Genomic DNA, 24,576 nt, shown 5'->3' with positions numbered 1-24,576 from the left:
ATCAGGAATCACCTTAGAAACCTAGGCAGGCCCTCCCCAAACACAGAAGACAATTTAAAGCCAGAACTGCTTAGAAAATCAGGAAAACACAAGTCCAAATTTAAAGTATCTTTGAAAAGCAAAGGTAAGGCAAACTGATTTTCCCTCTGGCCAAGCCTGCTTACTGACATTGAGCTAATGATCAGGAAAGGCCCTAAGAGGGTCTCTAAAGGACACATTTGGCAATCTAAGATCTATGAGTAACCCCTGGAAAAAAGGACAGCAGTTTCCACGTGCCAAGTCTGCTACATCAACAGCAGTTTATTCAGTTTTCTTCCTGAAGCACTCGTCTCTTGCCCATTTTATGTAGTTCTGACTGCAGTGCTTTGGGTGGGGCACAATGCTTTATTTTACACACAATTCAAGTCCCCACAAGAAAACCCTTCAGACCCTTGCTGAAAATGTTGAAGTGTCTCACCTGCTCAGACTGTGTCAGCTTCATGGCTTCAGAAAGATAACCTAGTTTAAAAAAAAAAAAAAAAAGGCACATTAAAATATGAGTGCTGTCACTTTTGTAATTTATAGGTCAAAGAGTTTTAATACTCCTTACAAACGAAGTGAACTGGTCTTAGAAGGAATTCTGATACATAGCTATTCTGTTCTTGAAAAGAAACAAGGTGAATATTTAATTAAAAAAAAGAGAGAAAGAAAAGATTCTTAACTTCTCGAAAAAAGGTATCAATGTTAATCAAATGTAGATATTCTATACTTCATCTTGGAGGGGTCTATTCTTTAAAATCCCTGTAGATTTCACAATTAAGGAATTAAAAATGGCATAATCAGAAAAACAAGGAGAGTTAAAATTCAGCCTATCAAAGAACCTCTCAAAACCCTGTTACTCATCATGCTCACAAAAATACCAAGCGAGTAACTAGCAGTGAATACCTGGACTATCATTGTGGCCTCCTCTAGAACTTTTTTCTTCTAATTCTTTTTTTTTTTTTTTGAGGGGGATGGCAATTTGGTTTGTTTGTTTGTTTGTTTAATGGCAGTACTGGGGACTCAACCTAGGACCTCGAACATGCTAAGCACTCACTCTACTCAGTGAGCTATACCCTCCCGTAGAACTTTTATTAAACTGTTTCTGAGGCATGCCATCAGCCTACTGTGAATTCAGTACTTAAAGCCCTAAGAACTTACTGACATCTACAGGCCGGTAGTTGAGGGCAATATTATGACATTTATGAACATGACAAATGGTCAATAACTTAACCTCTCTCCTCTCTGATCTTACGATCAGTTCCTAGGTGACTTAGTTTGTTTGAATTTAAACTGTCACTGTAAAACTCCGTATTTTCCTCTCTGAGCTGACTGCTAGAAAGCTTAAGGCCGTGTTCCCCTTCTATCAAATACGCAAGAACTCATGATACATTTTGTGAACTCTAGTTCCAGTCCTTCCCCATTCTATCTTTCTATGGATTACATTTTATATTTTTTGTATTCCTCTGTAAGCCCTTTTATATCTTCTCTGGAACAAAATGGGGTATAAATAACAAGTATTAATAATAGATCATGCACAATTAATCTTTTTTTTTATCTCTTGCTCACTATAAACTTTTTGGCATCTCTCATACACTTAAGTACTTTATTGCCTTTTCCCAGATACTATAAGGCACTGTTTTCTGTCTAGTCAATCCAAATATTTTAATGATTTTCTGAGTTCATGACTCAGAACTGTTGCCTGCCAGGTCCTACCACAGTCTTTAAGACAGGTTAATTAGATGTTCCCTCCCTAACAGAAAATACAGGGTTGATTACATAGCCTTTGCTCCAGCCATACTCACATTTTTTTCACTCAACATTTTGTCTTTTATTCCTATATTAAATCTGTATAGCTGCATACTGACTATTTCTTTCCCTTTTGTTCATGTTTAAGTCTGCTGAGGCAGTCTGTCTCTTACTGTGGATTAATTCCTGAGACATCCCTCCCTTTATGTCTGCATACACTTGTACCCCTGTCTGGACTACAGTTTGCTTTAAATCCCCTTTCTTAACAAATGGAACAGTTTTGCAAAACCAAGCTTAACCCAACTGGACTGCCTCCCTTTGTAGAAACTTGAAACTGTAACATGACAGAAGATACCCAAAGACACAGAGTTCCCAAAGCACAGAGAATTTAGCAAGAGTCACACTGTCATTTAAAATAGTTCCCACATTTTAACTTAAAATCTGGGCCTTAAAAGAAAAGAAAAATTTCTAATTATTTTAAAAGAAAAAAAAAATTTAATCTGATTGCATGGTCATGGATTTGCTCCAGAGCCATAACAGGAAAAAATGCCCACCAAGACAGAAATGTAGGTAAGGAATGCTTACCTCAGAAAAAAACCTAATAATCTGGTTAAACTGCTTCCTTCAATTATGATACAGGTTAATATTTAAAGTAAATATTAAGGAAATGATAAGGAAAAGGAATTAAAATCTGAAGAATCCGTTTCTTCTTAAAAATAACATCTACTACTACTCTTATCATGAACCTGTTGAACTGCTACCAATGTATAAACTGTATACCCTACCTGCACACACACAGCAAAATGCTGCCTCTGAATGACAAAGACCGATCTATTCTGAACCATTTTCATGACACCAGTCTCTTAGGAAGGTCCAGGACAAGATTTGTTTTCAAACATGTAATACTGAGGTCTGCTCATCTTCTGAAGTGTTCACTTTTGAGTTCTAAGCATTTTTAATGGCTACTATTAACTTCCTAGTTAAGCTTTTGCTCTTTTTGCTGTCTGTGAAAGAAAAGTCCGCTTAGAGAACTGGACTGCGTAAGACTGATAAGGGAGAATTTGAGCAACCTAGTTACCGCTGCTAATCAAGGGTTTAAAGCAACAGATTTTTCTGACAATGCTGAATCCTTGGTATTTTGTAGCTTCTTGAGGCTTTTTTTTTCAATATAGGGTGGTAAAAATGTATACATCTCCTCGTCCCCACCTCCTGCAAATTTAGGCGACTTTTTCCTGCTGGGTTTTGTATCTCAGCTTATCAAATAACCTCTGTTTCCACACATTTATAAAACTATCGGATACTACAAAGTATAAAGGCTTTGAGTCCTCAGCTGTGTAATCTCAGGGTAAACTGAGTCTCAGAATCTCCTCTGGTCTTTGACAGAGGCCCCTTCTTTGGCCTTTAAATTCTCTCATTTCAGGCTTTCCTTCTTCCTACCAGTCTTTCTCAAATGATGACCTTACCGGCCATATCTCTAAAATGATTTGCAAATACTAAGTTCCTTCCCCTCAGAATACATTTATATCCATACCTCCCCAAAACACCTGTTACAAGCCCTGGATGTAAGTCAACTTAGAAAACATCTAGCTCATTCCAATCACATTAATTTTCAAACTAGCATTAAATTCACAATTCCACTCTGAAACACAAGGCTATTTTTAATGAAGTCTAAACTACAAATCAAATCAGCTGAGTGGGACTAACTAATCACACTTAAGTCCTATCTCCATAATTAGGACTAATGGGATCCAATAGGCTGCCTTTATCTTTTCTACTCCAGAGAAAGTCACAGAATTTAGATACAGAGAAGGGTGGAGAGGCGGTTAAAGCCCAAGTCTTTATTTGAAGACTTAAAACTAAGTCTAGGGGATGTAGGTTAGGAATGAAAGTTTCCCACTTTTACATATTCAGAATATCCTACTAATCCACGCACAGCATATGCTGATCATTCCATTTTAACGTGTGTTACATACATGTAACAAGTGGTCATTTAAAAATTATTTCACTATTCGTCCACAACATGGTTTTCTTAAATAGTGTAATATATTCTCTTTTCTTTATAGTGACTACAAATTTAACATTTTGACTCATAACAAAATATAGTTTCAGAAAGATTTAAAGAGCACTAGCTGCCATTTAACATTGTCTAAAGCTCCCATAAAACTCACCACAAAAATCCACAGGTTTACGGGGTACATACAATGCACTCAGCCCTACAACTGAAGGGTATCCACTTCAGTGGCTAAACTAATTTTTCAAAAATGAGACTTGAAATTGTATCTGCAAATTACTGAATTGTAGGCAAAAATCAATGACATGAGAGGACTTATCCAAACGAGTGTCCACTGTTTTGTCTCTATTTCAGCAGTAAGGCAACACAGGAGGGGCAGACTCTGCCTGGGCTAAAAACAAGGCTCTGATCATCATATTGGCCTACAGGGAAAGGAGTGCCTTCCTCTAGCAGAAAGACTACAGGGCGTACTCTAAGAAAGGTGGCCACACCAGTTTAGGATGCAGCAACACCATCCCAAAGCCTTTAGGTTTGTTACTCAGCCAACAGAACCCAGTCTGTATCAAGACCTACTTCTGAGTTCAACATATGCTAGCCTGTATGACTGGGATAAAATTAGGTGTTTGATAAGAATCAGATTATTCTAAATTTCATACCTAAAAGAAAGCTATCAGCAGCATGATACTATACGCAGGAATTTTCAGGTGAAACATGAAGGGAAGCTAAAGAAAGACCACAGGAAAGAGTTTCAATGGGTTCTGCATTATCAGCATCTTAGAAAACAAAAAATCAGTGAAAATAAATTGGCTGGAATTAAATTAGCTATTACTTTCAGAACCCGAAATGGCTAACTATTTGAAACCCAGACTCCTCTGTAATAACTAAGATGAATTGGCAGATTTGAATTGCAATTACTTCTGTCTTTGGGGACAGTCAGGCTCAGCAAGCTGTGTTCAGGACCCAGTTACCAATATGGTATATGCAAACCTTCACGGCTTAGAAAGACTGGGTTAGGAGGAGCTGGGAAATCAAACACACTTGAAAAATAATCCAGGCTGGTGTTCTAGGAGTCAGCAGTGTCCACCTGGTATATGCAGGGCAACAACACATCACTACTGCTGTGACTTTCATTCTAAATAAAACGTTGGAAGATACTGGAGGAAAGAAACTGCCCTGCAGTTTTACTCAGTACATCTTAAAAAGAGTACTCACCTGCAGCCTTTTTGTGACAGGAAATAGCCTCTTCGTATTTCCCTGCAGCTAATAAACGATCTGCTCGTCTGCTCTGCTGATGAGCCTAGAAGACAAACATTTCTGAGTTCCTCTGACTTAAAAAAAAAAAAAAAAAAAAACCACTTTTAAGAAAATAGTTTCTTGCCACACATCAAACCATGACAGCTATACCTAAAGCTGGGGAATCCATTAGGGTAGCATCTGAGAGGACTGACAATGTCTCTCAGCTCTACCAATAAGCAATCAGGGTTAACACCAGGCACTAACTCCTTTACTGACCCACATTCTTCAGAGATTAATCAAGAGTTATAATCAGATTGTTACTCAAAATGTGTATCTTCTTGGTTTTTAACAAGCTCCTTTCAAAACAAGTGTTATTTTGTAGAAACCACCAGTTAGTAGTTTACAACCTACAACCAGAAAATTACTTACCACATAGTAATGTTCAAATTTCTCTTGTATCAACTCACTCTTCCTTTTCAACATTATAGCTACTATTTGTTTTTAAGACAAAAAAATTTTTACATTATACAGTTGAGGAATTAATGATACTGATATTTAATATTATGGTGGAGATGTTTTCAGATCCAACTCATCAAAACAAAAAATTCAGAAGTACTGAAAGCAAATGGATTAAATGATCAGTCACTGGCCTCCTTCTATTTGTGTTATATTTAATATTACAGTTTTGTGAATGTGTTTCATCTCTTACATAAGGAGGTACAACAGACTCATAGTGGTCAAGTACCTTACATAAGGTTATAGTTACCAGGCAAGGAGAAAGACAAAAATGATCAGTTTCGAACTAGTGTAATGTTCCTAACTAACAAATTCACAGATAATTTAGCAAAGCTTCTTAAAGCGAAAAGCACTGTACACTCATGTTCACAGCAGCATTATTCACACCAGTCAAAAGGTGCAAGCAACCCAAGCATCCATCAATAGATGAATGAATAAACAAAACGTGATACATATACACAAAGTACAATTATTCAGCCTGAAAAAGGAAATTCTGACACATACTACAACATGGATAATTTTTTTTTCTTTTCAACATAGATAAATGTTTGAGGTTTTAAGCTAATAATGAAACATAAAATGAGCCAGTTACAAAAGGACAAATACTCTATGATCTCACAGGAGGTATCTGAAGTGCTCAAACTCATAGAAACAGAAAGTAAACTGCTGGTTGCCAGAGGCTAGGGGGAGAGAAAAGTGAGGCGCTGTTGTTCAATGTAGTTTTGTAAGATGAAAAAGTTCTGGACATTTGTTGCACAGCAATGTGTATATTCTTAACACTACTGAAGTATACACTTAAAAATGATAGAGGACAAATTTTATGTTATGTGTACTTTACCTCAGTTTTTTAAAAACGCAAAAAAGCAAATCTGTCAGGTATAAAATGACTTATCTTGAAGCTTTTCCAAAAATGTGCCATCGATGTCTTTTTTTGGAGGGGGAGGTAATTAGGTTTATTTATTTATTTATAGGCCATCCTGGGGATTGCACCCAGGACCTCTTGCACACTAAGCATGCGCTCTACCACTTGAACTATACCCTCCCCTGTGCCATTGATTTCTCAAAAAAATACATCAGAGAATCACTTTTGCAACTCAGATTAGAAATATTCTGGGCATGTTTATAAATCATGCTCAGTGTAAAACAGCGGTAAAGGCAACAGTGGGGAACAGTACTTCCAGCAATGCATGCTGTTTGCATTCTTTCATTTCTGCCTTTGTAAGGAAGAAACAAGCAACACTCTTAAAAAGCAAGGTTGTCCCTTTCAATTGTTTCAGAGGCTTTTTATTCTTCAAATAGTAATTGAACTTTTTCTCTAGGTCTCAATTTATTCCTGAAAATAATAATGAGTAACAAGAAGTGATTAAGAGCTTAAAATAATTTTAACCATGGAGTCTCGGATTGAGCATAGGAGTATTATCCAGTACCCAGAAATGTTACAGATCTTTTTGGGAAGAGAATGTACTTGAGGAAGAAAGCTGTTATGATCAACATGATTTCTCTAAGAAATGTGTTCTGAGAGGATAGCTAAAGCAAGTGGTCCTCAATCAGTAAGATTCTAGGTACAGGGGAGGGGGGGAATGAAAGGAGTGAATTTACACATACCTTTACCTTTCTAAGCTTTGACAGAAGCCTGATAAGAGACAAATGTTCTCTGAAATCTCAAAGTACTTCCTAACTAGGGTGGCACAGTGCAGACCCAGCCCTACCAAAACCTGGGGCACTGGGCTCAAGTCCTCATTCTCCCACTAAACCAGCCAAGTTGTCTCATCCTTCAGGGCCTGTTTCCTCACCTGTAAAATGATGGAGTCAGACCAGAACTGTGATGCTCAAGTTTTAATTTATGGATTCCAGATCACCTGAGGATCTGGTTAAACTGCAGACTCTGATTCAGCAGGGCCTGAGATTCTACCCTGGTGAGGCTGAAGCTTCTGGCTCCTGGGCACACTTTGAAAAGCAGGGATGAGATGCTCTCTTGAGGTTATCTCGCTCTAACACTATGTCTCTATCCTGTCTCTTGATTAATCACATTCTACCTTGTACTATATTTATGAGTTAAATACATTTACCTAGTTAAACTTCAAGCTCTGTGGTAACAGAATTGTTTCTTGAACACCAAATGAACAAAAAGTGGAGAGGACAGGACCTCATGGCTCCTCTAACTGCCCTTAAACCTCCCCCACGTAAAATCCAATCTCTGATCACTCTGCCAATTCAGGAGTTACATCTCATTTTAAAGCACACATCTACTCTAGGTTATTTGGTAATCAAACCACAGCAATCGAATTCCCTAGTAAAAAATACAGGTCTTGTTAGACACCCAGCAAACGCAGACTCTGGATACAGCTTGACTGTCTAGGTGAACACTTATTTGACACACCTGAACTTGGCTTTCTTAACTTACTGCCTCAGTTTTCTCATCTTCAAAATGAGAATGTTGTGAAAATTAAACCAGTTAAAAGATAATAAAAGCACTGGAGGTACCTACCATCATAAAGTTTACAATGTGGTTGGGGAGACTAGACTAAACTGCTTTTTTTTTCCAATTAAAGATACTCTAGGGATCTCATTTTTATAGTAATTCTTATTTTAAAAACAATCTTTAATGATCTCTCTTAATAGTAAAGTTGATCTCCCTTTAAATACTGTTCTTGGTATAATCACAGCATTAAAAGTATTAAATCTATAAATATGTTTCTTTGGTGATTCAAAATAAAACAAGAACAAGAAGCAACTGAAATGGGAATGACCATTGGCTAGGGATTCTAAAAGTCATCTGGGCAGTAGGTTCTGTAATTACTGAAACCATGTTTCTCTTTGGCCAAGTATTTCAAGATGCACTAAAATTTTATGGGGAAGGCTCTATCTCAATACTTTGTATTCATTCAAAAATGATAAGCTACTGCAGGTCTTTATGAGTAATTTCACTAACAATTCAAATAATGTTTAAGCCAAGAATGTATCTATTTTGGGTACTAACCAAAACTGAGCTTGAATTTTATTTATTTTCCTCTTAAATATAAAATATCAATATTTATCAGGAAACTTTAGATAGAAAAGGTAACACTTCAAGAATTTCAACTCCAGGAGCACCAACATATGTAAGGCAAATATTAACAGAACTAAAAGAAGAAATAGACAGCAGTGTAATAATAGGGGACTTTAATACCCCACTTACATCAATAATAGATCATCCAAACAAAAAAATGAGGAAACATAGGCCTTAAATGACATATTAGACAATATGGAAATATATACTGAACATTCCATCCAAAAGCAACAGAATACACATTTTTCAAATGCTCAAGGAATATTCTCCAGGACAGATCATATGTCAGACCACAAAATAAATCTTAACAAATTTAAGAAGACTGAAATCACATCAAAGCACCTTTTCCAGAAACAATGGTATGAAACTGGAAATCAGTTATAAGAGAACTGGAAAAGCCATAAATATGTCAAGAGTAAACACATGCTACCGAACAACAGGTGAAAGAAACCAAGGGAAAAGACTTTTAAATGCCTTGAGACAAATGAAAATGGAAACAAAACATACACCAAAATGTGTAAGCAGCAGCAAAAGCATTTCTGAAAGGGAAGTTCATAGGGATAAATGCCTACCTCACAGAACAAGAAAAACCTCAAACAGTCTAACTTTACACCTCAATGAACTAGAGAAAGAAAAATGAAGTTCAAAGACAGAAGAAAGGAAATAACAAAGATCAAAGAAAAAATAGAGACAAGAGACAAAAGAAAAGATTAAACTAAGAGCTACTTCTTTGAAAAGACTAACAAAATTGACAAACCAATAGATACACTCACCAAGAAAAAAAGACTCAAAATAAAATCAGAAATTAAAGGTGTTAGGATGGAGGAGACCACGAGCTTGCCTCTCCTCACGACTACAACAAAACCCCAACTGACTGCTAAAGCACCATCAAAAAAAAAAAAAAAAAGACTAGAAATTAGCAAAAAAGATCTTCAACTGAAAGGGAACTACACAGCGGGACGTTAGGAGGGGAGTGCTCACAATATAATACAGCCTTGTATCCCCTGGGTGGGCGACCCATAAGCTGAAGAATAATTAAGTCACAGAGGCCCTCCCACATCAGGCTCCCCAGCCCAGGGTTCCAGCTCTGGGAGGAGGAAACCCCAGCACATCTGGTTTTGAAAACCAGTGGGGCTTAACTTCAGGAAACCCACAGAACTGGGGGAGATAGAGACTTCATTCTCTTGGGAAGCGTACACAGAATCTTGCATGTGCCAGGTCCAAGGGCAGAGGCAGTGATTTTACTGGTTTTGGAGGGTCTCCTGGGGAGGCAGAGGACTACTGCAGCTCACCCAGGGGATATAAAAGCTGGTGGCAGACATTCTGGGAGTGTTCATCTGCATGATCTTTCCTGGAGGCTGACATCTTGACTAGATCACTAGGACGCAGCCCCACCAAACAGCCTGTAGGCTTAAGGGCTGGGAAGCCTCAAGCCAAACAATATACTGGGTGGGAACACAGCCCCACCCATCAGCAGACTTCCTGAGCCACAAACACCTCCAGAGATGCCCCTAGACATGGCCCTAGCCACCAGAGGTCCAGGACCAAGCTTCACCCAGCACTGGGAAGGCACAAACTCCTCCTGTCAGGAAACCTGCATAAGTCTCTAATCCAGCCTCATCCACCAGGGGGCAGATACTAGAAATAAGGAAACAACAATCCCAAAACTTATGGAAGGAATCCACAAACAGGCCAGACTCTACACTGGGACCGGCTGGACTCTAACCCTTGGGTGACAAGAGAAGATTGTACTGCTGGGACCCAGAGGATGCCTTCCAAAGAAGGTCACCTCTCCAAGGTCAAGAAATGTAACTTACCTACCTAAAAATACAAATAGAAAGAAAAACAATATGAAGTGGCAGAGGAATACCTTCCAGGCCAAAGCACAAGATAAAATCACAGAAAAAGAAATAGTGATGAGGAGACAGGCAATTTATCTGAGAAAGAGTTTAGAGTAATGATGGCAAAGATATTCAGAGAACTCAAGAGGAATATAGATGCACAGAGCCAAGTTTTTAGCAAAGAGTTGGAAAACATAAAGAATACCCAGAGTTGAAGAATGAAATCACTGAAATGAATAACACACTAGAAGGAATCAAGAATAGACTAAATGAGGCAGAAGAACGGATCAGTGAGCTAGAAGACAGATTAGTGGAAATCACTACTCCAGAGAAGAAAAAGAAAAATGAAAAGAAATGAGGATACTTTAAGAGAACTCTGGGACAACATGAAGTGCACTAGTATTCACATTATAGAGGTCCCAGAAAGAGGAGAAAGGAACTGAGAAAATTTTTGAAGAGATAATAACCAAAAACTTCCCTAACTTGGGAAAGGAAACTGTCATCCAAGTCCAGGAAGCAGAGAGTTCCACACAGGATCAACCCAAAGAGGGCCGCACCAAGGCACACAGTCATCAAATTGACAAAAATTAAGGATAAGGGGTGAATATTAAAATGAGCAAGAGAAAAGCAACAAATAGTATTCAAGAGAATCCCCATAAGGTTATCAGCTGGTTTTTCAGCAGAAACTCTTCAGGCCAGAAGGGAGTGACACAATATATTTAAAGTGATGAAAGGGAAAAACTTATAACCAAGAATATTTTATCCAGCAAGGCTCTGGTTATAGTTGATGGAGGAATCAAAAGCTCCACAGACAAATAAAAGCTAAAAGAATTCACCATCAAACCAGCTTTACAACAAATGTTAATGGAACTTCTCTAGTCATCAAACCACAACAACAACAAAAAAGAACTACAAAAATAAACCCAAAACAATTAACTAAATGGCAATAAGAACATACATATCAATAATTATCTTAAATGTAAATACATTAAACGCACCAACCAAAAGACATAGACTGGCTGAATGGACACAAAAACAAGACCCATATATATGCTGTCTACAAGAGATCCACTTCAGGGCTAGAGACACATGCAGATTGAAAAGTAAGAGGATAGAAAGAGATATTCCATGCAAACGGAAACCAAAAGAAAGCTGGAGGAGCAATACTTTTTTCAGACAAAATAGATTTTAAAATAAAGAGTGTTACAAGAGCCAAAGAAGGACACTACACAATGCTTAAGGGATCAATCCAAGAAGAGGATGTAACAATTATAAATATATATGCACCCAACATTAGGAGCACCTCAATATATAAGGCAATTGTTAACAGACATCAAAGAAATCGGCGATAACAAAATAATGGGGGGGGGGGAGTTTAACACCCCACTTACATCAAGGAATAGATCATCCAGACAGAAAATCAATAAGGAAATACAGGCCCTATATAACACATTAGACCAGACGGACTCAATTGTTATCTATAGAGCATTCCATCCAAAAGCAACAGAATACACACTCTTCGCAAGTGCACATGGAACATTCTCCAGAATCGACCACATACTGGCCCACAAAACTAGCTTCAGCAAATTTAAGAAAACTGAAATCAACATGCGGAGGTTAAACAATATGCTACTAAACAAACAATGGATCACTGAAGAAATCAATGAGGAAATCAAAAAGTACTTTGAGAAAAATGAGAATGAAAACACAATGATCCAAAACCTCTGGGACACAGCAAAAGCAGTTCTCACAGGCAAGTTTACAAGTGATACAAGCCTACCTCAGGAAACAAGCAAAATCTCAAGTAAACAACCTAAACTTACATCTAAAACAGCTAGAAGAAGAACAGCAAACCAACCCCAAAGTTAGAAGAAAAGAAACCATAAAGAAGGAAAAAAAAAAAAACTAAAAAAATAGCAAAATAACAAGAAAACAAAAAGAAACCATAAAGATCAGAGCAGAAACAAATGAAATAGACTTATTATAAAAAAAAAAAAAAGCAAAGATCAATGAAACTAAAAGCTGGTTCTTGGAAGAGATAAACAAAATTGATAAACCTTTAGTAAGATTCACCAAGAAAAAAAGGGAGAGGGCCCAAATGAATACAATCAGAAATGAAAAAGAAGTTACAACAACAACACAGAAATGCAAGGGCTCATAAGCGGCTACTAGGAGCAACCATACACCAACAAAAAGGACAACATAGAAGAAATAGACAATTTCTTTGAAAGGTACAATTTGCTAAGACAACCAGGAAGAAACAGACACCATGACAGACCAATTAACAGTACTAAAATTGAATCAGTAATTTAAAAATTTCCAGAAAACAAAAGTCCAGGATCAGACGGCTTCACAGGTGAATTCTACCAAACATTTAGAGAAGAGTTAACACCTATCCTTCTGAAACTACTCCAAAAAACTGCAGACGAGGGAACACTTCCAAACTCATTCTATGAGGTCACCATCACCCTGATACCAAAACCAGACAAAGGGAAGGAAGGAAGGAAGGAAGGAAGGAAGGAAGGAAGGAAGGAAGGAAGGAAGGAAGGAAATTACAGGCCAATAACACTTATGAATATAGATGCAAAAATCCTCAACAAAATACTCGCAAATCAACTCCAACAATGTATTAAAAGCATAATATACCATGATCAAGCAGGATTTATCCCAGGGATGCAAGGATTTTCCAATATTGGCAAATCAATGTGATACACCACATTAACAAACTGAAGAATAAAAACCATTTGATTATCTCAACACTTGCAGAAAAAACTTTTGATAAAATTCAACATCCATTTATGATAAAAACTGTCCAGAAAGTGGGCGTAGACAGAACATACCTCAACATAATGAAGGCCATATATGACAAACCCACAGCTAACATCATACTCAATGGTGGAAAGCTGAAAGCATTTCCTCTAAGATCAGGAACAAGACAAAGATGCCCACTCTTGCCACTTATATTCAACATAGTTTTGGAAGTCCTAGGCATAGCAATCAAAGAAAAATAAAAGGAATTCAAATTGGAAATGAAGAAGTAAAACTGTCACTGTTTACAGACAACATGATATTATACATAGAAAACCCTAAAGAAGCAACCAAAAAACTACTATAAGTCACCAATGAACGTGGTAAAGTTGCAGGATACAAAATTAATATACAGAAATCAGTTGCATTTCTATATACTAACAACAAAATAGCAGAAAAAGAAATGAAGGAAGCAATACCCTTTACCATTGCACCAAAAAGAATAAAAAACCTAGAAGTAAACCTACCCAAGGAGGCAAAAGACCTGTACTCCGAAAACTATAGGACACTGATGAAAGAGACTGAAGATAACATTAACAAATGGAAAGATACACCATGTTCTTGGGTTGGAAGAATCAATATTGTTAAAAGGGCCATCCTACCCAAGGCAATATATAGATTCAATGCAGTCCCTATCAAATTACCAGTGACATTTTTCACAGAGCTGAAACAAAAAATGTTAAAATTTGTATGGAAACACAAAAAACCTGAATAGCCAAAACAATCTTAAAAAAGAAGAATGGAGCTGGGAGAATCACGCTCAATGACTCCAGACTATACTACAATGTTACAGTAATCATAAGAGTATCACACAGATCAATGGAAAAGGATAGAAAGTCCAGAAATAAATCCACGCACTTATAATCAATCTATGACAAAGGAAGCAAGAATATATAATGGAGAAAAGACAGTCTCTTTAATAAGTGGTGCTGGGAAAACTGGACAGCTACCCATAAAAGATGGAAATTAGAACATCCTCTAACCATGTACAAAAATAAACTCAAAATGGATTAAAGACTTAAAGGTAAGATCAGATACTATTCAAACTCCTAGAGGAAAACATAGGTAGAGTATTCTTGGACATAAATCATAGCAATATATTTTTTGAACCAGCTCCAGGAGTAATGAAAATAAAAGCAAAAATAAACAAATGGGATCTAACTAAACTTAAAAGCTTTTGCACAGCTAAGGATACCATCAACAAAACAAAAAGACAACCTACAGAATGGGAGAAAATATTTGCAAATGATGCAACTGACAAGGGACTAATTTCCAAAGTATACAAACATCTCATAAACCTTAACATTAAAAAAAAAAAAACCAACCTAATCAAAAAATGGGCAGAAGAACTAAACAGACATCTCTCCAAAGAAGACAGATGGCCAACAAGCACACAAAAGATGCTCAACATCACTAACTGTTAGAGAAATGCAAATCAAAACTACAATGAGGTATCACTTCACACCAACCAGAATGGCCATCATTAAAAAGTCTACGATCAATGCCGGAGAGGGTGTGGAGAAAAGGGAACCCTCCTATACTGCTGGTTGGAATGTAAATTGGTGCAGCCACTAGGGAGGATAGTATGGAGGTTCCTTAAAAAACTAAAAATAGATTTACCATACGATCCAGCAACCCCACTCCTGGGCATCTACATGGACAAAAATATAATTCAAAAAGACACATCCACCCAAATAATGACAGGAGCACTATTTACAATAGCCAAGACATGGAAACAACCCAAATATCCATCAACAGATGACTGGTGTGTGGTATATATATATATATATATATACACACACACACACACACAATGGAATACTACCCAGCCATAAATATTAGTAATAATGATGATGATGATGATGCCATTTGCAGCAACATGGATAGACCTGCAGATCGTCATTCTAAGTGAAGTAAGCCAGAAAGAGAAAGAAAAATGCCATATGATATCACTTACATGTGGAATCTTAAATAAAAGGACACAAAAGAACTACTTATTATTTATAACTTAGATGACTGATTTCTTGAATTTATGGGTAAGCATATTTGACTGTCCTTTATGACTGGATTACCACAGTGTGTTGATTCTTATTTTATGGTTGGCTTTATTTCTTTAGTAACTATGTAAGTTTAAAAAGCTAAAGCTCTAAACTGTTCTTACAAACCAGTGAACAGTACATACATGTAAATTTTTTAAATGTGCAGTATATTGAATATATGTATTTGCATGCAATATATTGTATATATACAGTCAAACTGTATTAATTTTACTTAATAAAACTGAAAAATAAAACATTTTATTCTTTGAAGTATTTGTGTACCACTGTTACGTAATTAATTTGTAGCAGGTCATATAGTATTTTTCACTAATAGAAAGGCTGTATTTTTGTAGGGTGTAAATGGCCATCAGTCTTAATTCTTTGATTGAGAGGATATGTATGTAAACCTACAGAAAAAAACACCATTTGAATTTAAAGTTTGACCAAAAAATAAGAAAGAGATGTCAGAACTGGTAACACAGAAATATAAAGGACCATAAAACATATTATGAACAATTATACACCAACAAATTTGGCAACTTAGAAGAAATGGATAAATTCCTAGAAACACAAAACTTTCTAGACCAAATCATGAAATAGAAAATGTGAACAGACCAATCACAGGCATTTATCAGAGATACGGCAAGTTCAGTTCCAGACCAGCACAATAAAACAAGTATCAAAATAAAAGGTGTCACACAATTTTTTTTGTTTCCCAATGCATAAAAAAGTTGTTTACAGGGATTTCAAAATTGTAGAATAGACTACACTGTATAGCACAGGGAAATATACACAAAATGTTATGATAACTCACAGAGAAAAAAATGTGACAATGAGTGTGTATATGTCCATGAATGACTGAAAAATTGTGCTGAACACTGGAATTTGACACAACATTGTAAAATGATTATAAATCAATAAAAAATGTTAAAAAAAAGTTGTTTACACTATACTGTAGTTTATTAGGTGTGCAACAGCATTATGTCTAAAAAAATGTACATTTCTTAATTTAAAAATAATGCTATTGGAAAAATGGTGTTAATAAGTCACAAGATAGTCAGAAACCTTCAATTTGTTAAAAATGCAACATCTGCAAAGCTCGATAAAGCAAAAGCACAGTAAAAGGAGATATGCCAGTACTAGTAAGGAGACTGAATCAGTAATTGCAAACCTCACAACAAAAGTCCAAGGACCAGGCTGCTTCACTGGTAATTTCCACCAAAAATTCGAAGAATTAATACCAATTTTCCTCAAACTCTTCCCAAAAACGTAAGAGTAGAGCACACTTCATATTACAAGGACAGCATCACTCTGATACCAAATCAGACAAGGACACAAGAGGGAAGGGGGGAAGCTAATATCCCTGATAAACACAAGATACAAAAATCCTCTGCAAAATATTAGCAAATGAATTCAACAACACATTGAAAGGATCATATAACATGGTCAAGTGGGATTTATTCCAGGGATGCAGGGACAGTTCAACAAATCACACTGATCCCAAAATCAATGTGATGACACAGTAACAAAATGAATAAAAATTACATGAGCATCTTAAGAAAAGGAGAAAAGGCATTTGACAAAATTCAACTTCCACTCATGATTAAAAACATTCAACAAAGTTGCAAAATCAATATAAAGAAATCTATTGCATTTCTATTCACCAATAAGTTATCAGAAAGAGAAATTTTGTTTAAAAAAATCCCATTTACAATTGTATCAAAACGAATAAAATACTTACAAATAAATTTAACCAAAGAAGTTAAAGACCTGTAGACAAAAACTAAGACACTGATGAAATGGACTGGAAGAATAGTTAAAATGTCCATACTACCCAAAGCAGTATAGACATTCAATGCAATCTCCATCAAAATTCCAGTGGCATTTTTCACAGAAATAGAACAACCCTAAAATGTGTACAGAAACACAAAAGAACCCCAAATACCCAAGGCAATCAGGAGAAAGAACAAAGCTGGAGGGAGGCATCATGCTTTTTGATTTCAAACTATCTTACAAAGCTACAGTAATCAAATAGTATGATATCAGCATAAAACGAAACACAAAGATCAACTGAAGAGAGCCCAGAAATAAACCCATGCATAAATGTTCAATTAACTGATGACAAAGGAGTCAAGAATATACAACAGAACAAGAACAGTCTCTTCAGTAAATGATGTTGAGAAAACAGGACAACAAAAGAATTTAACTGGACCACTATCTTATACAATGCAAAAATTAACTCAAAATGGACTAAAGAACTGAACGTAAGACTTGAAACCATATAACTCCTCAAAGAAAACATAGGTAAAAAACTCCTTGACACAGGTCTTGGCAATAATTTTTTAACTGACACCAAAAGCAAAAGTGACGAAAGCAAAAAGAAACAAATGAGACTACATCAAACTGAAAAGCTTACACACAGCAGAGAAAATCATCAACAAAATGAAAAAGCAATCTAGCAAATCGGAGAAAATATTTGCAAATCATCTATCCTATAAGGGGTCAATGTCCAAAACAACATAAATAATTCATAGATAGCCAATAAGTACATGAAAAGATGCTCAACATCACTAATCAGGGAAATGCAAATAAATCAAAATCACAATGAGATACCACCTCACATCTGTTACAATGGCAATTATCAAAAGGACAAGAAATAATGGTTATTTGCAATATATAAAAATACCAAATTACGCTATAATCTGAAACTAATGTTGCATGTCAATTATACCTCAATTTAAAAAAAAAAAGGAAAATACAATCATTAGGAAAGTAATCACTAATGATTAGTAAACTGACATATATAGAAAAGAAAATATAATTAAGGCAGAAAAAAGGCCACTGATTTTTATGAAGGTCAGATTTATACAATTTTTTAAGAAATCCAGAAGGTTAAAACAGACAAAAAGATTGTGCTCATTTATATACCACCTAGGGAGATGAGAACGGGTCAGTGGAGTTGAAGTTCTCAACAATCTTCAAATACACAACAAAGCACTGTTAACCACAGACATCATGCTGTATACTACATTCTCATAACTCATTTATCTTATAACTGCAAGTCTATACCTTTGATTCCCTTGATCCATTATGTATGAGCTTGTTTTTTGTAAATATTCTACATATATAAGTGAGATCATATAGTATTTTCTTTCTGACTTATTTCACTTAGCATAATACATTCAAGGTTCATCCATGTTGTTACAAATAGCAAGACTGCATTCTTTTTCATGTCTGAATAATATACCATTATATATTTTATAATACATTATCATATATATTATAATACCATGTTTCTTTATCTATTCATCCATCAATGGACACTTAGGTTGTCTCCATTGTAAAGAATGCTGCAGTGAACATGCAGGTGTATATATCTTTGAGTGTTTTTTTAAATTATTATTCCCTTCAGAAAAATACCCAGAAATGGAATTGCTGGATTGTATGGTAGCTCTCTTTTTAATTTTTTGAGGAACCTCCATACTGTGCATATGGGTTGCCTTTTCTCCACAACCATTCCAACACTTGGTATTTCTTGTCTTTTTAACAAAAGCCATTCTAACAGGTGTGAGGTCATATATTTATCTGCATTTCCCTGATGGGTGATGTTAAGCATCTTTTCACATACCTGTTAGCCATCTATATGTCCTCTTTGGAAAAGTCTATTCAGATCCTCTCCCTGTTTAATCAGATTTTTTCCTTTTTGCTATTTAGTTGTATAAGTTATTTACGTTATTTTGGATATTAATCCCTTATGGGATATATGATTTACAAATATTTTCTCCCATTTAGTAGGCTGCTTTTTCATTTTGTTAATGATCTCCTCTGCTGTGAGTAAGCTTTTTAGTTTGATGTAACCCCAGAGGACTATATTTTCTTGATATTCTTTGTTGTTTCAGTTCTTATTTTCTTTGCTTGTCTATCAACAATTGTTATAAGCAGCTTCTGATATGGCTTCCAATGACCCCTGCAAGTCCTGGTATTCACATCCTTATGAAACCTCCCCTCCTCAAATGTGGGCTAGACCTAGTGACTTGCATCTAAGGAAAAGAATACAGCCAATGTGATGGGGGTGTCACGTCCTTGATTAGGTTACAAAAGATTGTCACTTTCATCTAGGTAGCACTCTCTCTTCCTTGCTTACTTCAATGAAGCCAACAGTCATGTTGTCAGCTGTCCCAAGGAAAGGGTCACATGGAAGAAAAAAGTGGCCTGCCCTGCCAACAGCCAGCAGGGAACTGAAGTCCTCAATTCAAAAGCCCTCTAGGAACTGAATCCTGCCATCAACCCTGTGAGTGAGCTTTTAGAAGCCAGTGGAGCACCCCCAGATGACCTCCACCTTGACTGTACCCTTGTGAGAGATCTGTAAGCAAAGAACTCAATTATATTATAATGCCCTTATTGCTTACACACAAGAAAAAAAGTGTGTTTTAACCTGCTAAATTTTGGAATAATTTATCTCAATAGATAACATTTTAACAGGATGGCATATGTCTTTTATTGCAAGCTGCCTCAAATTCTATTTGGAAATAGATGTTTAAACAGGGAAAGCAGTGATTGGTCAATCCCTGAAGGGCTGTGATACCTAACAGTGAGTATTGGCAGTATTAGATTTTGCGATACCACAATCTCACATTAAGGTACTTTCTAGCATTTAGGGTGTAAACTGATTTTGAGAACCCCTTGGAAATGCTCATGGAATTTGTATTTCTAATCCACGTAGGATGAAGTAGCAGGGATTGCCTTAACCTCCAACTATAAACACTACAAAGCTGAGCAAAATATATGAAAACAATAGTTTACAGATAGGGAACAAAAAGTAACAGAAAGCTACATTTTCAAGAAAAGGAAAACACATAAGGTGAGACCTGCATTCATCTGGCTTTCTTTCTGAGTGTATTTTCCAAAATGGAGTGCAGGAAAATAAAGCCCAAGCAGAAGAAAGTATCTCACTGGGTAAAGGAGATAAGAGACTGGAGCCAAAAGGCTGGAATTTGAGGAGAGTCTAGGATTGGAAGGAAATGTAGTGAAGACACCCTAAAATTACTCATCAAAAACATCCTCTCAGGTCCTTGGCTAACTTCTAAGCTCCATAGGAACAGGGCACAATTCCAGGAAGCCTAGCAGAAGCTCTGCACAGTGAACTCAGAAGCCACAAAGCTTTGGGGGAAACAGGTTGCAGTGTGCACCTACAGAGTGTGTAACAACTTTGGTGAACACTTGGCTTTGAGTAGAGACCTCAAAGTCTGGGCCTGGAAGTAAGGACATTCTAGGCATTATGGATAAAACTAAAATAGACCCACCCTAATAAAGTTTAAATCAAGTGTAGACTGGATCAAGGTGATCTGCTAGTATTTTAACTGCGAGCCAGAACTTAACATTCTTTGGAGTAAGATAACAAATTTAGAATCTCTACAACATATTATCCACAATGTGTGATATATAATAAAGTTACTAGGTATATCAAGGAGAGAAAAGTCACTGATAATAAAGAGAAAAAGACAACAGAAACAGACCCAGAGATTATCCAGATATTGGAATTAATAGCAAGGAACTCAAAATAACTATGCTTAAGACGTTAAAGAAAAAGAAAGAGGACACAGTTGATGAAAAGAAAACAAGAGAACAGGGTAAAAGTTATGTAAGAATAGGAACTTTCTCCTATTCAACACTGAACCCTTAAAGGTCCAGAACAGTACCTGATAGTTATTACTCAATGTCTGTTGGTTAGTTGGATGGATCAATTAATGGTTAGTTGGATGGAAGGATGGAACCTAAGCTGAGTGTTGGTAACAAAACCAAAGATTGTTAAATGCCAACAGAACATTACTGGATTTCAGAGAAAATATCAGAATAAAACTCTGCATCAAAACCTATAATTAGTAACTATACATATGTATATACATCTATACAGATTGGTACATTTACTTCATTCACTATTTCATCCATCCAATCTTAAGGACATTTTAACCAGTAAAATGAAAGCATAATACAACAAAATGTTCTAAAACAACTTCAGATTTAGTAATCTTACTCTGTGTGTCCTGTACAAATTACTCCCTTGCTAAGTTCTCAGAAACAGCTAACACTATCCACATATCCCACCCCTCTCTGTGAACTGCTCTTCTTCCTCAATAATCAATATAATCCCTGTGGAAGATGCCGTATTTTTATATTACTATGTCCCCAAGACACCTAATGAATCTCTTCCACCAGATTTTCAAACTTAGGACCAGACAGTATGTCAAGAAAGTTTTAAGTGGTTATAACTAATGTGATATTTTGGAGTTAGCCAGGTGGAAAATGTTAATCTGGAGAGACAGGAGTAAGGCAATCGAGTCTGAAGAGGCAGAACGGGAGAGTCTAATTAATTTTGAGCCCCAAGTCCCATATGTTCTTAGACCCACCTACACTGTAGTCCTGCTCCCTTTTTTTCCCCTTTTTTCTTCTTTTTAATTTTTGGGGGGATTAGGTATTTTTTAAATTTACTTTTTTTTTTTCAATGGAGGTACTGGGGATTGAACCCAGGACCTCGTGCATGCCAAGCATACACTCTAACACTAAGCTATACCCTCCCCCGTCTGCCCTTTCTTTTGATTCCAGTAAATTATCCCTTTTGGTTTAAGCTAATCTGAAGTGGGTTTCTATCACTTGCAACAAACAAAAATCCTAATTACAACCAGATAATCAAGTGACTGCCCTCACCAAGAACTACATGCTGCCTTAAAACTACAGGTTCACTATAATCTCCTTTCCCAAAATAAACAGTATTACCGTCTATTACTTTCTATTTACTTATTGCTGTGTCCCTGAGGAAAGCTGTCTGTAAAGATGAAAAGAAAAGGAACACCATATCAAACACAATACTAGGAAGGTGGCAGGAAAATGTAACATACTCCTAAACCTTGTGGTAGTGCCTTCAATGGAGAGCAAAGGAGAATCGTCATTCACTCCCCATTTCTGAATTTTACTGTGAGTCTTCTATAGGAAAATAGTATCTCCTAACAGTAAATACTGAACTGACAAGTAATGTAATGCAATTGTATTTAGGATAACTGCCCAAGTGTTAGGTCCACAAAGACATTTTTGATGTTAAGCCAATTTCTCCCAAAGGCAGAAAGGCTTAACTGCATCTTTTTTCCTTCCCCAAGTTTCCAGGTTAGTTTGTTTTTTTTTTTCAAAGCTGCCACTGAAGAAAAATTGCAGGATGCAACCCAGTAGTGAATCCTGAAATCAATCTAATGGGTCACAACCAGCATTTTAAAAAATCTAATAGTAAATATTAGACTGCATCATATATAGCACTACACCTACACACACACACATCATTATAAAGTTTGTTTTTTACCTTCTGTTTTGTTTTGGGTGAAATTTATGTGGGTCCCTACATTTTACACAATTCCAGGAGGCACATCCATAATGTAGCAGATGTGTACTGGTCATTATGTAAAAATTTCTCATTGTGGATCACAGTCAAAACAAATGGGCAAGGAGGAAGGGTACAGCTCAGTGGTAGAGTGGGTCTTTAGCGTGCACAAGATCCTGGGTTCAATCCCTAGTACCTCCACTAAAAAAAAGGCAGAGAGGGGGACTGATCTAATAGAAAGATGAATGTTTTATTTAGAATCCTGCTTTCAAATCCCACTATCACCACTTACACTGTCGTTCAAAGTTTTCATCGGTAAAATGGGGGAATATCTCAAATAGCTACCAAGAAAACAAACAAAATAACAGATGCAAAGTGCCTGACGCCAACCCCAGCACTTAGTAATTATTGGATAAGCCTGAGTGCTCTACTGCCTTCCCCCAGAGTGCTTCAATTAAGCCTAGACTAGCTTGTGACAGGATGAATATTCCTTGAAATTTTTCAGGGCAACAAGACGGTGTTGTTCAGTGTTTTTTCCCCAAATCTTAAAGATTTTGTTGTCAATATAATTAACATGGAATAGTTACAAAGACCCCAGTATGTACAAAACCATTCTTTGAACCATATCTGATTCCTTTTCTTATATGAGAACTGGCCACTCCAAAGGGAAGCTGTTTCTCAACAAACACTCAGCACCCTTAGAAGAGCCAAAGGTATAGAACACAACTGTGGTCACATGGGTCCTGTTCTTAGAGTTTGCAGAGTAGGTAAGCAAAGCATGAGCAACAGTCATGTGTAATTTAAGGTCTGACATCACTTCCCAAATAGGCTGCAAACAAACCAAACAACTAGAAATTATCTCACTCAAGTTTTGACATTTGTTAGCAGCACTCACATTGTCAAAATTAAATGTATGGAAAGAAATGCCTAAACATACACTAAGTAATTCTATAAGTTAAAATTTTTCCATATTAAAATTTGACAAAAAGAAAACTGATGAAACAAAACTTTGATTCAGAGTCCAAAGGATAACTATTCCCCCAACCCCACAGAAATACAATTTATCCTATTTTTCTTCTGACCAACTTCAAAAACCAGAAAACTAGAACACAATATTTGTACTATATATTAAAATACTTCAAACTGATCTCTTTTGTATCTTAAAAATTCACTGTGGGAAATAAACCTACAGCCCTTACTGCAAACCTAACATAAAGAAATACTAGAAGAGGGAAGGGTATAGCTCAAGTGGTAGAGCACATGCTTAGCATACAAAAGGTCCTGGGTTCAATCCCCAGTGCCTCCCCTAAAAATAAATAAGTAAACCTAATTACCTCCCCCAACTAATTCAAAAAAAAAAAAAAAAAACTAGAGCTGAAACACTAAATACTGACACAGAGTCTACAGTTCAATATAAAGACCATATTGAAATGAAAATAAATACATTAATATAGAAGCACTGCTAGAAAGAGGTCATGAATCAAAATAAGGTGTGATCCATAATAAATTTGATCTTATTACTTAATTTCTCTCAATCTAGGCTTATTTATCTGTAAAACTGGGAAGCACTTTAGTTCTTACTAAATTCCAAGGATGCTCTGAGGATATGTGATTATTAATCTAGGTACTGTAATAAGTCTTTATGCAATCAATTTGGACTATGATGTCATTAGAAAAAGCTTGTATACACTAACAGAATTTTCAAAGGCACTCAAAATCAGCACTGAGAAGTATTTCTCATGTTGAGTCAACTGGATACCACATCAGGTATCTCCTGACATAAAAGAATGTGACAGTCTTCAAAAAATTCAATCTTCTAACGAAAACACTAACTTGAAAAGATACAAGTGCCCCAATGTTCATACCAGCATTATTTACAATTGCCAAAATCTGAAAGCAACCTAAGTGTCCATCAATATATGAATGGATAAATATGTTGTATA

General features: G+C 36.2%; 1 protein-coding gene across 2 annotated transcripts in view; it reads right to left on the bottom strand.

The window, feature by feature from the left end:
- NRBF2 (nuclear receptor binding factor 2) overlaps nucleotides 1-24,576 on the bottom strand; it is a 29,706-nt gene that overhangs the window by 2,633 nt on the left and 2,497 nt on the right. Inside the window, exons 2-3 of one of the 2 annotated variants that reach the window (XM_006175974.2) lie at nucleotides 4,991-5,075; nucleotides 458-498 (exon numbers count right to left, since the gene is read on the bottom strand). In XM_006175974.2, coding sequence (XP_006176036.1) covers nucleotides 458-498; nucleotides 4,991-5,075 — 126 coding nt within the window. The remainder of the gene's footprint in view (nucleotides 1-457; nucleotides 499-4,990; nucleotides 5,076-24,576) is intronic. The other variant, XM_032491490.1, reaches the window with a different exon arrangement.

The sequence above is a fragment of the Camelus ferus genome, chromosome 11 (genome assembly GCF_009834535.1).
Source record: "Camelus ferus isolate YT-003-E chromosome 11, BCGSAC_Cfer_1.0, whole genome shotgun sequence".
Lineage (NCBI taxonomy): Eukaryota > Metazoa > Chordata > Mammalia > Artiodactyla > Camelidae > Camelus > Camelus ferus.
This window is presented reverse-complemented; position numbering and strand designations above follow the sequence as displayed.